The sequence below is a fragment of the Leucopleurus acutus genome (assembly GCF_964270905.1).
Source record: "Leucopleurus acutus genome assembly, chromosome: 1".
Taxonomy (NCBI): Eukaryota; Metazoa; Chordata; class Mammalia; order Artiodactyla; family Delphinidae; genus Leucopleurus; species Leucopleurus acutus.
In genome coordinates, this window is record NC_139142.1 from 85,424,693 (window position 1) to 85,438,258 (window position 13,566).

General features: G+C 38.8%; 1 protein-coding gene across 1 annotated transcript in view; it reads right to left on the reverse strand.

Annotated features, from left to right (window-relative positions):
* The window catches only part of TTBK2 (tau tubulin kinase 2), a gene marked incomplete at its 3' end in the record, with an annotated part of 103,752 nt that overhangs the window by 26,340 nt on the left and 63,846 nt on the right, over positions 1-13,566 (reverse strand). Inside the window, exon 9 of the mRNA XM_082836032.1 lies at positions 745-902. Coding sequence (XP_082692158.1) covers positions 745-902 — 158 coding nt within the window. The remainder of the gene's footprint in view (positions 1-744; positions 903-13,566) is intronic.

A 13,566-nucleotide genomic window follows, 5' to 3' on the forward strand; every position in this document is an offset into this window, starting at 1 on the left:
ATATGAGTCCATGTAAGCTTTTCTGATTCAATAAGCTCTAGTGATCTCATCTCAATGTAAAAACAAAGCAATGGATTAGTGGTAAAGTGTTCCAATTAGCTCATTGTATGATGATTTTTCCCTATTTACTTTTTCTTTTAAACCAACCAGAGCAGGTAAAAAAAGGGGGGGGGTCAGAAAAAAAGACAACACCCCCCGAAATAGAAAAACAACAAAAAAAAAGCAACTGTATTTAATGTATATACAGGAAAAAAAAAATCAAAAAACAAACAAAAAACCCCCCAAGAAGATGGAAATACACTAACCTCTTCCTAATACACCTCGAAAATTAATCACTTTCATAAGAGGAGTAGCTACACGTTTTGTTCCCACTAAACTTAAGCACAGTGTAGTGAGAAATAATTGTGGCTTGTTCTTGTTCCGGGGTCCCATCTATTCTTTACTAGTAAATGCAACAAATGCCCCTTCTCATTTTGGAGAAAATCTACTGTACATCTGACATTAACGAGTAACACAAGCTCTAAGCTGCCATTTCACAGTATAATCTTTAAGTGCTTTCTAAGAAAAGTAAATCCAAACAAAGGCATATATAAGAGCAATGTTAATTCAAGGAAACCCATAGGCATCCCTATGTCTTAGCATTTGGTCATCTGAGGGAACCTGGATGGCATAAAAGACATTTCTGCTAATATTGATACAACACATCTAGGAAAGACACTGATGAACCACCTGTTTAGGACATACCCGATTGCCGCAGGGGTCAAGCGGGTGTGCAGCTGAGGAGTGGTAGAAGTAGTGGTGGTGGTGAGGGAGCCATCAGTTCCAGTCTTCTCCCAGTCGAAAGGGTCACTCTCAATTACTCCAAAGGTCTTGATGCTGTTGTCAAACACGGATGCAAGAAGCTAAACCACGAAAGGAAAAAACTAGAGTAAGCCAACAGTAAACATAATCACTTATTCTATAAGAGACAGCACCTCAGACTCTTAAATTAGTTTAGTAGTATGACTTTTTTAAAAAGCCTGATGATACAAATAGGGGAATTTGAATAAGGATTATATATGGATGATGATATTCAATTAATATTGATTTTTCTCAGTTGAGATACTGGTTTTTAGTTATGTAGGATAATGTATTTTTTCTTGGAATATAAATAATGAAGCGTCATACTTAAAACCTACTTTCTGATGGTCTGGCAAAAGGAAATGTGTATTGTATGTGTATGTGTGCATTCAGTTTCAACCATGTGATCACTTTTTTGTGTGTGTCAAAAAGGGGCATATATGGTTCAACTTAAATAAGTGACCGGGTTAACAGGTGGTATATCTAGGTTAAGAGGCATATAAAAGTTCATTGTGCTGCCTTAGAATTTTTTTGTGGGTTTGAAAAATTCTTAAACTGTGTGTGTGTGTGCACATGAATTATCAAAAAGAAATCTGCTCTATTATTTTATTTATATTATATATTATTCCATTTTTGTCTTTAAATTCCAAAAGTCTAATGTAATATTGAGAAAAATCTCATAAAGACCTTCCTTTATGTTTGACAGTATGCAACATTTTCAATTTTATGATTAAAATTGGATTAATATCTCATCATTTCTCTTACTCTGTTAGTATCCTATCCTCAGAGATTCATCTTGTACATTTCCTGCCCCAGACCTGAAATCAGCACTTCTTTACTGGAGGATTTTTTACAAAGGTCTGTTTTAAGCTTTAAAGAGATTACTCTGGCTAAGAAGTGGAGAACAGATGCCATAAATAGGAGGGGGATGAGGGTGCTAGGAAGAGATGACCATTTAGCAGGCTACTGTCAACTGAGCCAGCATGGTAACAGTGGAGGTGATAAGAAGTGGTAGGATTTGGACATAATTTGTAGAGCCAACAGAACTTACTGAGAGATTAGATGAAAGCTGTGAAAGTAAAGAAAGAATAAAAGAGTAATTTATATTTCTGTCCCAAGCCACTGGGTAAATGGTGGTGCCATTTACTGAGATGGAAAGCAGTGAATGTGAGGATTGGGATATTGAAAGTTTTATGGTGTTTAGGGAGGAATAGCGAATATAGATACAAATTTGAGAGTCATCAGCATATTGATATTAATGGGTATTATTTAAAGCCATATGACTAGATGATATCATCTAAGGAGAGTGGGTAACAAGGGCTAAGGCTTAGGGCACTCCAACATTTAGATGGAAAGGAGAGATGGACTCAGCAGAAAAACAAAACAAAACAAGGAGTGGCCAGTGAGGTAGGAAACAGGTGTGTGGTGTTCTAGATACCAAGTGAAGAAACCACCTCAACAAGGAGATGGTCAAATGCTATCAATTATAAACTTATAGTTATTTTTGATTATTTGATTTCACCCAGACTGTAAGCTCCACGAGGCTGGTATGTGTCTGATCTTGCTCATCACTGTATCTAACCAATGCCTTATGTCTAAGAATGCCATATTGTGATTTATATGAAATAAATATTTGGTCATTTAGAGGATCAGAAATACATTTCTCATATATATTTGGTCTTTGTCCACAGTTCCTGACTCACAGCTCCCAAAACCCTTTAAATTTTCTGAGAGATAAGAGCAGTGGGAGCATTTTTTGTTATAGTATTTGATCTCTACTCCTCCGTTCCTGAAATCACTTCAGAGCCATAAAGGTGAAATGGGTGTCTTGTTATTCATAACATTCATATTCATTCAAACCCCTTTCTACCACAACTGGGTTTATGTTAATAAGGTGACTTTTGGAAAGCACCTAAGGATGGAGGCTGGTCACCAGAGGAACCAACCATGTGATTAGAGGGTTGGAACTTTCAGTCCCACACCCCTGGCCTCCAGGGGAGGGAAGAGGGGTTGGAGGTTGAATCAATTACCAGTGGTCAATGATTTAATCAATCATTCCTATATAATGAAGCCTCCATAAAAACCCAAAAGGATGGGCTTCAGAGACCTTCCAGGTTAGTGAACATGTGGAGGTACTGAGAGTGGTGTCCTTGGAGAGGGCATGGAAGCTCCACACCCTTTCCTCATACCTTGTTACATGCAGTTCTTCCATCTGGCTGCTTGAGTTATATCCTTTGTAATTAACTGGTAATCTAGGGGGAAAACTGGCTTCCCAAGGCCTATGAGCCACTCTAGCAAGTTAATCAAACCCAAGGACGGGGTCATGGCAACCTCCAATTTATAGCCAGTCAGTCAGAAGTACACATGACAACTAGGACTTGTAATTGGTATCTAAAGTGGAAGGTAGTCTTGTGGGAATGAGTCCTTAACCTGTGAAATCTGATGCTATTTATCTCTGGGTAGATGGTGTCAGAATTGAGTTAAATTTTAGGAATCCAGCTGGCGTCAGAGAACTGCTTGGTGGTGTGGGAAAAAAATATTGGAATTGTGGGTGCAGAACCCTTAAATAGTACTCTAAAAAGTTCGAGAATAAATGTTTATTTGTACTAATACTTGCTGAAAGATTCACATGAACCTACCTTTTGTTTAAGCTCCCCCCCCCAAAAAAAATAATAGATGTAGAAAAGGAAACTAAAAAGCTGAAAGGAATTGGGAAAGGCATAGTTATAAAACCTTGGAATTTTTATTTTGGTCCTATTTTTGTTGACATAAGTTATCGATGTTACAGCTTAGATCTTCCCAAATTGTCAGAGGTAGCGGGCTTTAGAAAACACAAAGGATGAAAGGAAGATGGACTGAAACCCTGCACATGAGGATTGAAACCCTGCACCTGAGAACTGAAACAGCAGAACTTGGACCTCTTTCTAACTCTGGAAATTGAGGTTCTCATAGGTTCCCACAGAGTGACATGTTTCTTTCCTGAAAGGTGGAGTCCCTATCCACGAGGCAGCATCTGCTCTGTTGTGTGAGTACTCAGACAGCTACTGCTAAATGCTCTGCCTGTACTGCGTGGCAATAGGCATGGTCCTAAACAGTTTTTATTGTCAGATGATGGAATTCTTTTCTTACATTTATCGTACTATTGTATGTCTTAGAAAATGTAGCATATGCCATTGGTCCAAAAATAAGAAACAGTTTGTTACTATGATGCTGATAACTTGAGACCAGCAGCAGGAGGCAGAAGGATGGAGGGCACATAACAAAAGAAATAGAAGGAAAGCTTAAAGCACTGAAGCACTGAAGGCACCCTACTGGGAACAAATGGTCAGATGATTAGAGCTCTGCAGATACCTTAAAGAGCAAAACATTTCTAATGTAGCAGAATAATTTTCTAATTCAGGACCACGGTTGCTCTAAATCCTAAACTTCAACAGACTGGGATAGCAGAAATAAGACAACTCAAGGCCTTTTTTTTTTGGTAACTGAATTCATCATATCGCATTTGGCTAAAATAAATAATAAGACCGGAAAACTCAATTCAGTTACTCATTCAAATTGATTTCAGAATATAAATCATTAACCTTATAAATCAAATATACATATACACATATATGTATGTATGTGTAAATAAATAAATAAAACTTGTGGTCCTCATCCTTTTTTATAGCCCAATACTACTGAGGATTAAAACACTTTCACTTTCCAATCAGAACAGGAGCTCACTGTGCAGTAATTCTCAAACTGAAAAGGAAGCAGAGCAAAATCTGAAAAAAGCTTCCAGATGATTCTGACACTTCCCTCTAGGAAGACATGATCCATATCTCTCCACTGAGAATCACTGGAAATCTAGTATATATATGACTCCTTTAATTCTTCTATTTAATAATGTATTCTTAGAAAATACAAACTTATCTAAAGAGTCCAGGTTTCTCAAATTAGGGTAACGTGCACCCTCAGGGGATGCAGCCATATGCCAGAGAAAGTTTAAAGTCATTTGATAAATGTGGCACAGCTTCCTGGAGAATTTTACTCAGAGTTAGACATTTAATATAATATTTTATAATACAATGAACACAAAGAAGTTAGAAAGCAAAATTCACAGGAACCTTTACGATAAATCAAGAGAATACAAAGAAATTGGGGACTTATGGCTGACACTTTAAGACTGTTCCCAGACCTCTTGAGAACATGCTCATATTTTGCTGCAATAGGAGAAATTGCTGAAATAGTGTGAGAAACACTAGAAGCATAACATCATCAGGAAGGTGAATCTTCCTTGAACGGAAGTAGAGAAAGGGAGGAGGTTGGGGGAAGGAGACTGGTGGGGGGGATGTCGCGGGGGGCGGGGGGGAAGAAAAGAGGAGGGAGGACCTGAGGAAGATCTGGACAGATAACAATGCAATATTACTTTTTATGTGGCTACTGTTGTTGATTATTTGTGTCAATTTCCCTTCTGATTGCACTTACGAATAAGAGGTAGTTGTTTTTCTTAATCTTAATTCTAATGGGATATATAATAAAATGCTTTTTCTAAAACATTCAAGACACAAAAACGTACATAAAAATCAGGTACTATGTCTGGGTAATGAGATTCTGAATTATTCAGACTTTCTATTTTCTGTAATTTCCAAACTTGTATTATGATATGTATTACTTTTAATAACAAGAAAAAAATTAACAAAAATGCGTTATCTAAAATAAATTAATTGTATACATAAGCATGTGTAGTCCCAAAAATGTGTGATGCAATAATCCCACCACCTGGAACATCCTTATTCTTTTTTTTAAAAATACATCTTTATTAGAGTACAATTGCTTCACAATGCTGTTAGTTTGTTGTACAACAAAGCGAATCAGCTACATGCATACATATATCCCCATATCCCCTCCCTCGAGCCTCCCTCCCACCCTCCCTATCCCACCCCTCTAGGTCATTGCAAAGCCCCAAGCTGATCTCCCTGTGCTATGCGGCTGCTTCCCACTAGCTATCTATTTTACATTTGGTAGTGTATATATGTCAATGCTACTCTCACTTCACCCCAGCTTCCCCCTCACCCCTGTGTCCTCAAGTCCATTCTCTATGTCTACACCTTTATTCCTGCTCTGCCACTGGGTTCATTAGTACCTTTTTTTTTTTTAGATTCCATGCATATGCGTTAGCATACGGTATTTTTTTTTCTTTTTCTGACTCACCTCACTCTGTATGACAGGTCCATCCACACCACTACAAATAGCTCAATTTTGTTTCTTTTTATGGCTGAGTAATACTCCATTGTATATATGTGCCACATCTTCTTTATCCATTCATCTGTCAATGGGACATTTAGGTTGCTTCCATGTCCTGGTTATTGTAAACAGTGCCACAATGAACACTGTGGTACACATCTCTTTTTGAATTATGGTTTTCTCAGGGTATATGCCCAGTAGTGGGATTGCTGGGTCATATGGTAGTTCTATTTTTAGTTTTTTAAGGAACCTCCATACTGTTCTCCATAGTGGTTGTATCAATTTACATTCCCACCAACAGTGCAGGAGGGTTCCCTTTTCACCACATCCTCTCCAGCATTTATCGTTTCTAGATTTTTTGATAATGGCCATTCTGACCGGTGTGAGGTGATATCTCATTGTAGTTTTGATTTGTATTTCTCTAATAATTAGTGATGTTGAGCATCTTTTCATGTGCCTCTTGGCCATCTGTATGTCTTCTTTGGTGAAATGTCTATTTAGGTCTTCCGCCCATTTTTTTTTTTTTTTTTTTTTTGATACTGCTCTCCTACACTGACTGGGCTTGGCCATGTGACCTACTTTGGCCAACGCCGCCCATATTTTAATAGTTTGTTTTTTTGATATTGAGCTCTATGAGCTGTTCGTATATTTTGGAGATTAATTCTTTGTCCCTTGATTTGTTTGCAAATATTTTCTCCAATTCTGAGGGTTGTCTTTTCGTCTTGTTTATGGTTCCCTTTGCTGTGCAAAAGCTTTTAAATTTAATTAGGTCCATCTGTTTATTTTTGTTTTTAGTTTTATTACTCTAGGAGGTGGATCAAAAAAGATCTTGCTGTGGTTTATGTCAAAGAGTGTTTTTCCTGTGTTTTCCTCTAAGAGTTTTATAGTGTCTGGTCTTACATTTAGGTCTTTAGTCCATTTGGAGTTTATTTTTGTGTATGGTGTTAGGTAGTGTTCTAAGTTCATTCTTCTACAGGTAGCTGTCCAGTTTTCCCAGAACCACTTATTGAAGAGGCTGTCTTTTCTCCACTGTATGTTCGTGCCTCCTTTGTTATAGATTAGTTGACCATAGGTGTGTGGGTTTATCTCTGGGCTTTCTATCCTGTACCATTGATCTATATTTCTGTTTTTGTGCCAGTACCATACTGTCTTGATTACTGTAGCTTTGCAGTATAGTTTGAATTTGGGAGCCTGATTACTCCAGCTCTGTTTTTCTTTCTCAAGATTGCTTTGGCTATTTGGGGGCTTTTGTGTTTCCATACGAATTGTAAAACTTTTTGTTCTTGTTCTGTGAAGAATGCCATTCATAGTTTGATAGAGGTTGCACTGAATCTGTAGATTGCTTTGGGTAGCATAGTCATTTTCACAGTATTGATTCTTCCAATCCAAGAACATGGTCTGTTTCTCCATCTGTTTATGTCATCTTTGATTTCTTTCATCAGTGTTTTATAGTTTTCTGAGTACAAGTCTTCACCTCCTTAGGTAGGTTTATTCCTAGGTATTTTATTCTTTTTGTTGCAATGGTAAATGGGATTGTTTCCTTAATTTCTCTTTCTGATCTTTCATTATTAGTGTATAGAAATGCCACAGATTTCCATGTATTAATTTTGTATCCTTACCAAATTCATTGATTTGGTTCTACTAGTTTTAGTAGTTCTAGGAGTTTTCTGGTGGCATCTTTAGGATTTTCTATGTATAGTATCATGTCATCTGCAAACAGTGACAGTTTTACTTCTTCTTTTCTAATTTGTATTCCTTTTATTTCTTTTTCTTCTCTGATTGCCATGGCTAAGACTTCCAAAACTGTGTTAAGTAAGAGTGGCAAGAGTGGACATCCTTGTCCTGTTCCTGATCTTAGTGGAAATACTTTCAGTTTTTCACCATGTAGTATGATGTTTGATGTGGGTTTGTCATATATGGCCTTTATTATGTTGAGGTAGGTTCCCTCTATGCCCACTTTCTGGAGAGTTTTTATCATAAATCAGCGTTGAATTTTGTTAAAAGCTTTTTCTGCATCTTTGAGATGATCATATGGTTTCTATTCCTTAATCTGTTAATATGGTGTATCACATTAATAATTTGTGTATATTGAAGAATCTGTGCCATCCCTGGGATAAATCCCACTTGGTCATGGTGTATGATCCTTTTATTATGTTTTTTGCTAGTATTTTGTTCAGGATTTTTGCATCTATGTTCATTGGTGATATTGGTCTATAATTTTCTTTTTTTGTGATATCTTTTTCTGATTTTGGTACCAGGGTGATGGTGCACTCGTAGAATGAATTTGGGAGTGGTCCTCCCTTTGCAATTTTTTGTAAGAGTCTGAAAAGGATTGGTTTTAGCTCTTCTCTAAATATTTGATAGAATTCGCCTGTGAAGCCATCTGGTCCTGGACTTTTGTTTGTTGGAAGATTTCTAACTACAGTTTCAATTTCATTACTTGTGATAGGTCTGTTTATATTTTCTAATTCTTCCTGGTTCAGTCTTAGAAAATTGCACCTTTCCCAAATTTGTCCATATTTTCCAGGTTGTCCATTTTATTGGCATCGAGTTGCTTGTAGTAGTCTCCTAGGATATTTTGTATTTCTGCAGTGTCTGTTGTAACTTCTCCTTTTTCATTTCTAATTCTACTGACTTGAGTCCTCTCCCTCTTTTTCTTGATAAGTCTGGCTAATGGTTTATCAATTTTGTTTATCTTCTCAAAGAACCAGCTTTAGTTTTATTGATATTTACTATTGTTTTCTTTGTTTCTATTTCATTTATTTCTGCTCTGATCTTTATGATTTCTTTCCTTCTACTGACTCTGGGTTTTCTTTGTTCTTCTTTCTCTAGTTGCTTTAGGTGTAGGGTTAGATTGTTTATTTGAGATTTTTCTTGTTTCTTGAGGTGAGATTGAATTGCTATAAACTTCCTGCTTAGAACTGCTTTTGCTGCATCCCATAGGTTTTGGGTCATTGTGTTTTCATTGTCATTTGTTTCTATGTATTTTTTAATTTCTTCTTTGATTTCTTCAGTGATTTCTTGGTTATTCAGTAGTGCACTGTTTAGCCTCCATGTATTCAGGTCTTTTACAGTTTTTTTCCTGTAATTGATTTCCAATCTCATAGTGTTGTGGTCAGAAAAGATGCTTGATACAATTTCAGTTTTCTTAAATGTTCCAAGGCTTGATTTGTGACCCAAGATGTGATCTATCCTGGAGAATGATCCGTGTGCACTTGAGAAGAAACTGTATTCTGCCACTTTCGGGTAGAATGTTCTATAAATATCAATTAAATCTATCTGGTCTGTTGTGTCATTTAAAGCTTTGTTTCCTTATTTATTTTCTGTTTGGATGATCTGTCCATTGGTTTAAGTGGGGTGTTAAAAGTCCCCTACTATTATTGTGCTACTGTCGATTTCCCCTTTCATGGTTGTTAGCATTTGCCTTATGTACTGAAGTGCTCCTATGTTGGATGCATAAACATTTATAATTGTTATATCTTCTTATTGGATTGATCCCTTGATCATTATGTAGTGTCCTTCCTTATCTCTTATAACAGTCTTTATTTTAAAGTTTATTTTATCTGATATGAGTATTGCTACTCCAGCTTTCTTTTGATTTCCATTTGCATGCAGTATCTTTTTCCATCCCTTCACTTTCAGTCTGTATGTGTCCCTAGGTTTGAAGTGGGTCTCCTGTAGACTGCATATATATGGGTCTTGTTTTTGTATCCATTCAGCCAGTCTGTGTGTTTTGGTTGGGGCATTTAATCCATTTACATTCAAGGTTATTATCAATACGTATGCTCCTTTACCATTTTCTTAATTGTTTTGGTGTGTTTCTGTGGGTCTTTTTCTTCCCTTGTGTTTCCTGCCTAGAGAAGTTTCTTTAGCATTTGCTGTAAAGCTCGTTTGGTGGTGGTGAATTCTCTTAGCTTTTGCTTGTATGAAAAGCTTTTGATCTCTCTGTCGAATCTGAATGAGATCCTTTCTGGGTAGAGTAATCTTTTTTTTTTTGCGGTACGCGGGCCTCTCACTGTTGTGGCCTCTCCCGTTGCAGAGCACAGGCTCCGGATGTGCAGGCTCAGCGGCCATGGCTCATAGGCCCAGCCGCTCCATGGCATTTGGGATCTTCCCGGACCGGGGCACGAACCCATGTCCCCTGCATCGGCAGGCAGACTCTCAACAACTGTGCCACTACGGAAGCCCCTAGAGTAATCTTGATTGTAGGTTTTTCTCTTTCATGATTTTAAGTATATCCTGCCACTCCCTCCTGGCCTGCAGAGTTTCTGCTGAAAAATCAGCTGATAACCTTACGGGGATTCCTTTATATGTTACTTTTTATTTTTCCCTTTGCTGCTTTTAATATTTTTTCTTTGAATTTAATTTTTGTTATTTTGATTAATATCTATCTTGGTGTGTTTCTCCTGGGGTTTATTCTCTGTGTTTCCTGGACTTGGGTGACTATTTCCTTTCCCATGTTAGGGAAATTTTCCACTATAATCTCTTCAAACATTTTCTCAGACCCTTTCTTTTTCTGTTCTTCTGGGACCCCTATAATTTGACTGTTGGTGTGTTTTAGTGTTCTCCCAGAGGTCTCTGTGATTGTCTTCAATTCTTTTCATTCTTTTTTCTTTATTCTGTTCCTCAGCAGTTATTTCCACCACTTTGTCTTCCAGCTCACTTATTCTTTCTTCTGCCACAGTTATTCTGTTATTGACTCCTTCTAGTGTATTTTTCATCTCAAGTTATTGTGCTGTTCATCACTGTTTGTTTGTTCTTTAGTTCTTCTAGATCTTTGTTAAGCATTTCTTGTATTTTCTCAGTCCATGCCTCCATTCTATTTCCAAGATTCTGGATCATCTTTACTATCATTACTCCGAATTGTTTTTCAGGTAGATTGCCTATTTCCTCTTCATTTATTTGGTCTTGTAGGTTTTTACCTGCTCCTTCATCTGTGATATGTTTTTTTGCTGTCTTTTTTTTTTTTTTTTTTTTTTGATGGTTGGGATTGTGTTCCTCTCCTACTGGTTGTTTGGCCTGAGGCTTCCAACAGTGGAGTTTGTAGGCTGTTGGGTAGACCTGGGTCTCGGTGCCGAAATGAGGACCACCAGGAGACCTCCGATGAACAGTCCTCGGGGTTTGAGGTTCTCTGTTAGTCCAGTGGTTTGGACTTGGAGCTCCCACCACAGGAGCTTTGGCTTGATGGCCCCCAGCTCATGAACCAAGATCCCACAAGCCACATGGGGTGGCAAAAAAAAAAAAAAAAAAAAAAAAAAACAGAGTAAAAAGTAAAATTAGACTAGGAAACTAACAGATATGTTAGAAAGACTATAAAAAAATAAAAATATAGATGAAACAACAACCGGAAGGTAAAACAGAACCACAATAACTTAAAAAAAAAGGTGGAAAAAGCCTTAGCTGTGGTGGGCAGGGCCTAGGGAGGGGTGGGGTTTGGTCAGTGGGTGGGGCCTATGCTTAGGACCCACAGGGCTGGAAAAGGCCCTGGGGGGTGTGGGGCTTAGGCTCAATGGAACAGAAGGGGTCCAGGCGTGCCTCTGGTCTCAGAGGGTGTGAGACCTGGCCTGGGAGCCCAGCAGGCTTTGTGGGCCCTAGTGGGCGAGGCAAACACCCTCTGCTCCTCTCCCACTCCTGCTCCTCCGGTCCTGGAGGGCCCTTCCCGGCTGCCTCTCCTGTTCTCCCCCAGGAGGGCCTCCCTCCTATGCCCCCAGGACCCACGTGGCCTGGAGGGTTCTTTGGAGGGCAGGGGACCTGACCTGGGAGCTCAGCAGGTTTCCCAGGCTTGAGTGGGCAGGGCAATACCCTTATTCTTTATAGCAACCATTCATCTGACATAGACATAATGCCTTAGGGAAGCACCCCTCCTCTTATCCTTAGCACAAATGCAATCAATAGCTTTATCATATTTATCTCCACATGAAATCCCAGTTTGCCCTTTCAAAGAAAATGCAGGCAAAGTCCAGTCTTTGAAAAACAAGAACTATTTGCAATGTGATATTGAGGACTGAGAAGCCTGATTCCTTCTCAGTTAATAAATGGTAAATTAATGGATCAATAAAGCACTTAACCAGCAGAGCACAATGACAATGCTGGCTTTGCTGATCCAAAGATAGACTATTTACAGCAAAAGAAACTGCCTCACTTCAGTGATAAGTAGATGCAATAGAGGAAAAGAAATGCACAGGCTCTAGATTTCTCTCCCCTTCTGGGGGTTTTTTAGCAGCATTGGTAGAGGGAAAAAAAAATTACATTGCACGCATCCTTTGGAGAACAGAACCAAAAAAAGAAAGATCAAATAAAGAGAATCAGTTGAAGAAACTTCAGAGTTTTAGGCTGTTTTCACCACTTATAAGATACTAGGATGACTCAGGAGTGCCCCTTGGTCGGCTACCCCAGGGGACCTGAGGCAGCGTGAGGCAGCATGGTTGCTCAGCCACTGTGCTGCCTGATACCAATGTCATTTCTTCCAGGTGCTCATCAGCCCACAAGGTAAACTGGCAATGTCTAAGCTTCTCGATGCCTCCTAAAAAGCTCAATGAAAAAGGTAAGCAACATTTCCTTTTTGCCATAACAGGACAAAGCATCATAAAGGAAACAGAAGTTCTATTAACATAGAAGTAACGCTGAGTACAATACAAGAATGAAGAAAAATGCGATAATTATAAGCAAACGCAGTGTGTCACTGAGGTACATGTAAAACCACTTTCATTTACATGATGCTTTACAATTTACAAAACATTCTCACAATTACCTCATTAAAATCTTAACAACACTGTGGGGTAGGCATTTTCACCATTTCACAGAAAAGAAAACAGGTTTAGAAAGGCCATACAAATGGTGTGTAGCAAAGCACCAACTGAAACAGCTCTTTTAAGTGCCATTTCCACCATGTTAGAGTTACAGCCAGTCAGCAGGTGTTGAGCTGCACCCCACAGGCCTGCAAGCCCTGTATTTGCCAAGCCTCAAGACTGAAGAAAGAGCCAAGAGACAGTGACAGAGACATCAGTGGTTTATTGGAAAGGGAACCTTACATGTCCGCAGCAAAAGGGTCCTGGAGCAACACCCACCGGTGCATGGCAGACAGCAGGCAGGTCATGGCAGCAATCTTCACTACTAGGGGAAGAAGGAGGCTACCACTGATAGGGGAAATTGATGTCAGCTTGGCTCATCAGTTACCAGAGAAACCAGCAAATGGGGCACGTCCCTCACAGCCCCTCAGATTAATGACCATCACAAGGGCTGATGTTTGCCTTTAATAAACTAGCAGGTGGAGCTGTTCTGGCCTAAGAACTAGAATCACAAGCTGGGCCAGGGGGCAAGGCCATCCATGTGAGCAGGGTGTAGATGAAGCAGGGACTGGTCGAGCAGGGGATGTACAGAGAGCAAGAGAACAGCCATCTTGAGTGGTCTGACCATATACCAGGCAAGGCAAAAACAGTATAAAGTTGAAATTATCCTTGAAAGCTTCTTAAGATGCCCATAAATAAAGTACAGGATAGT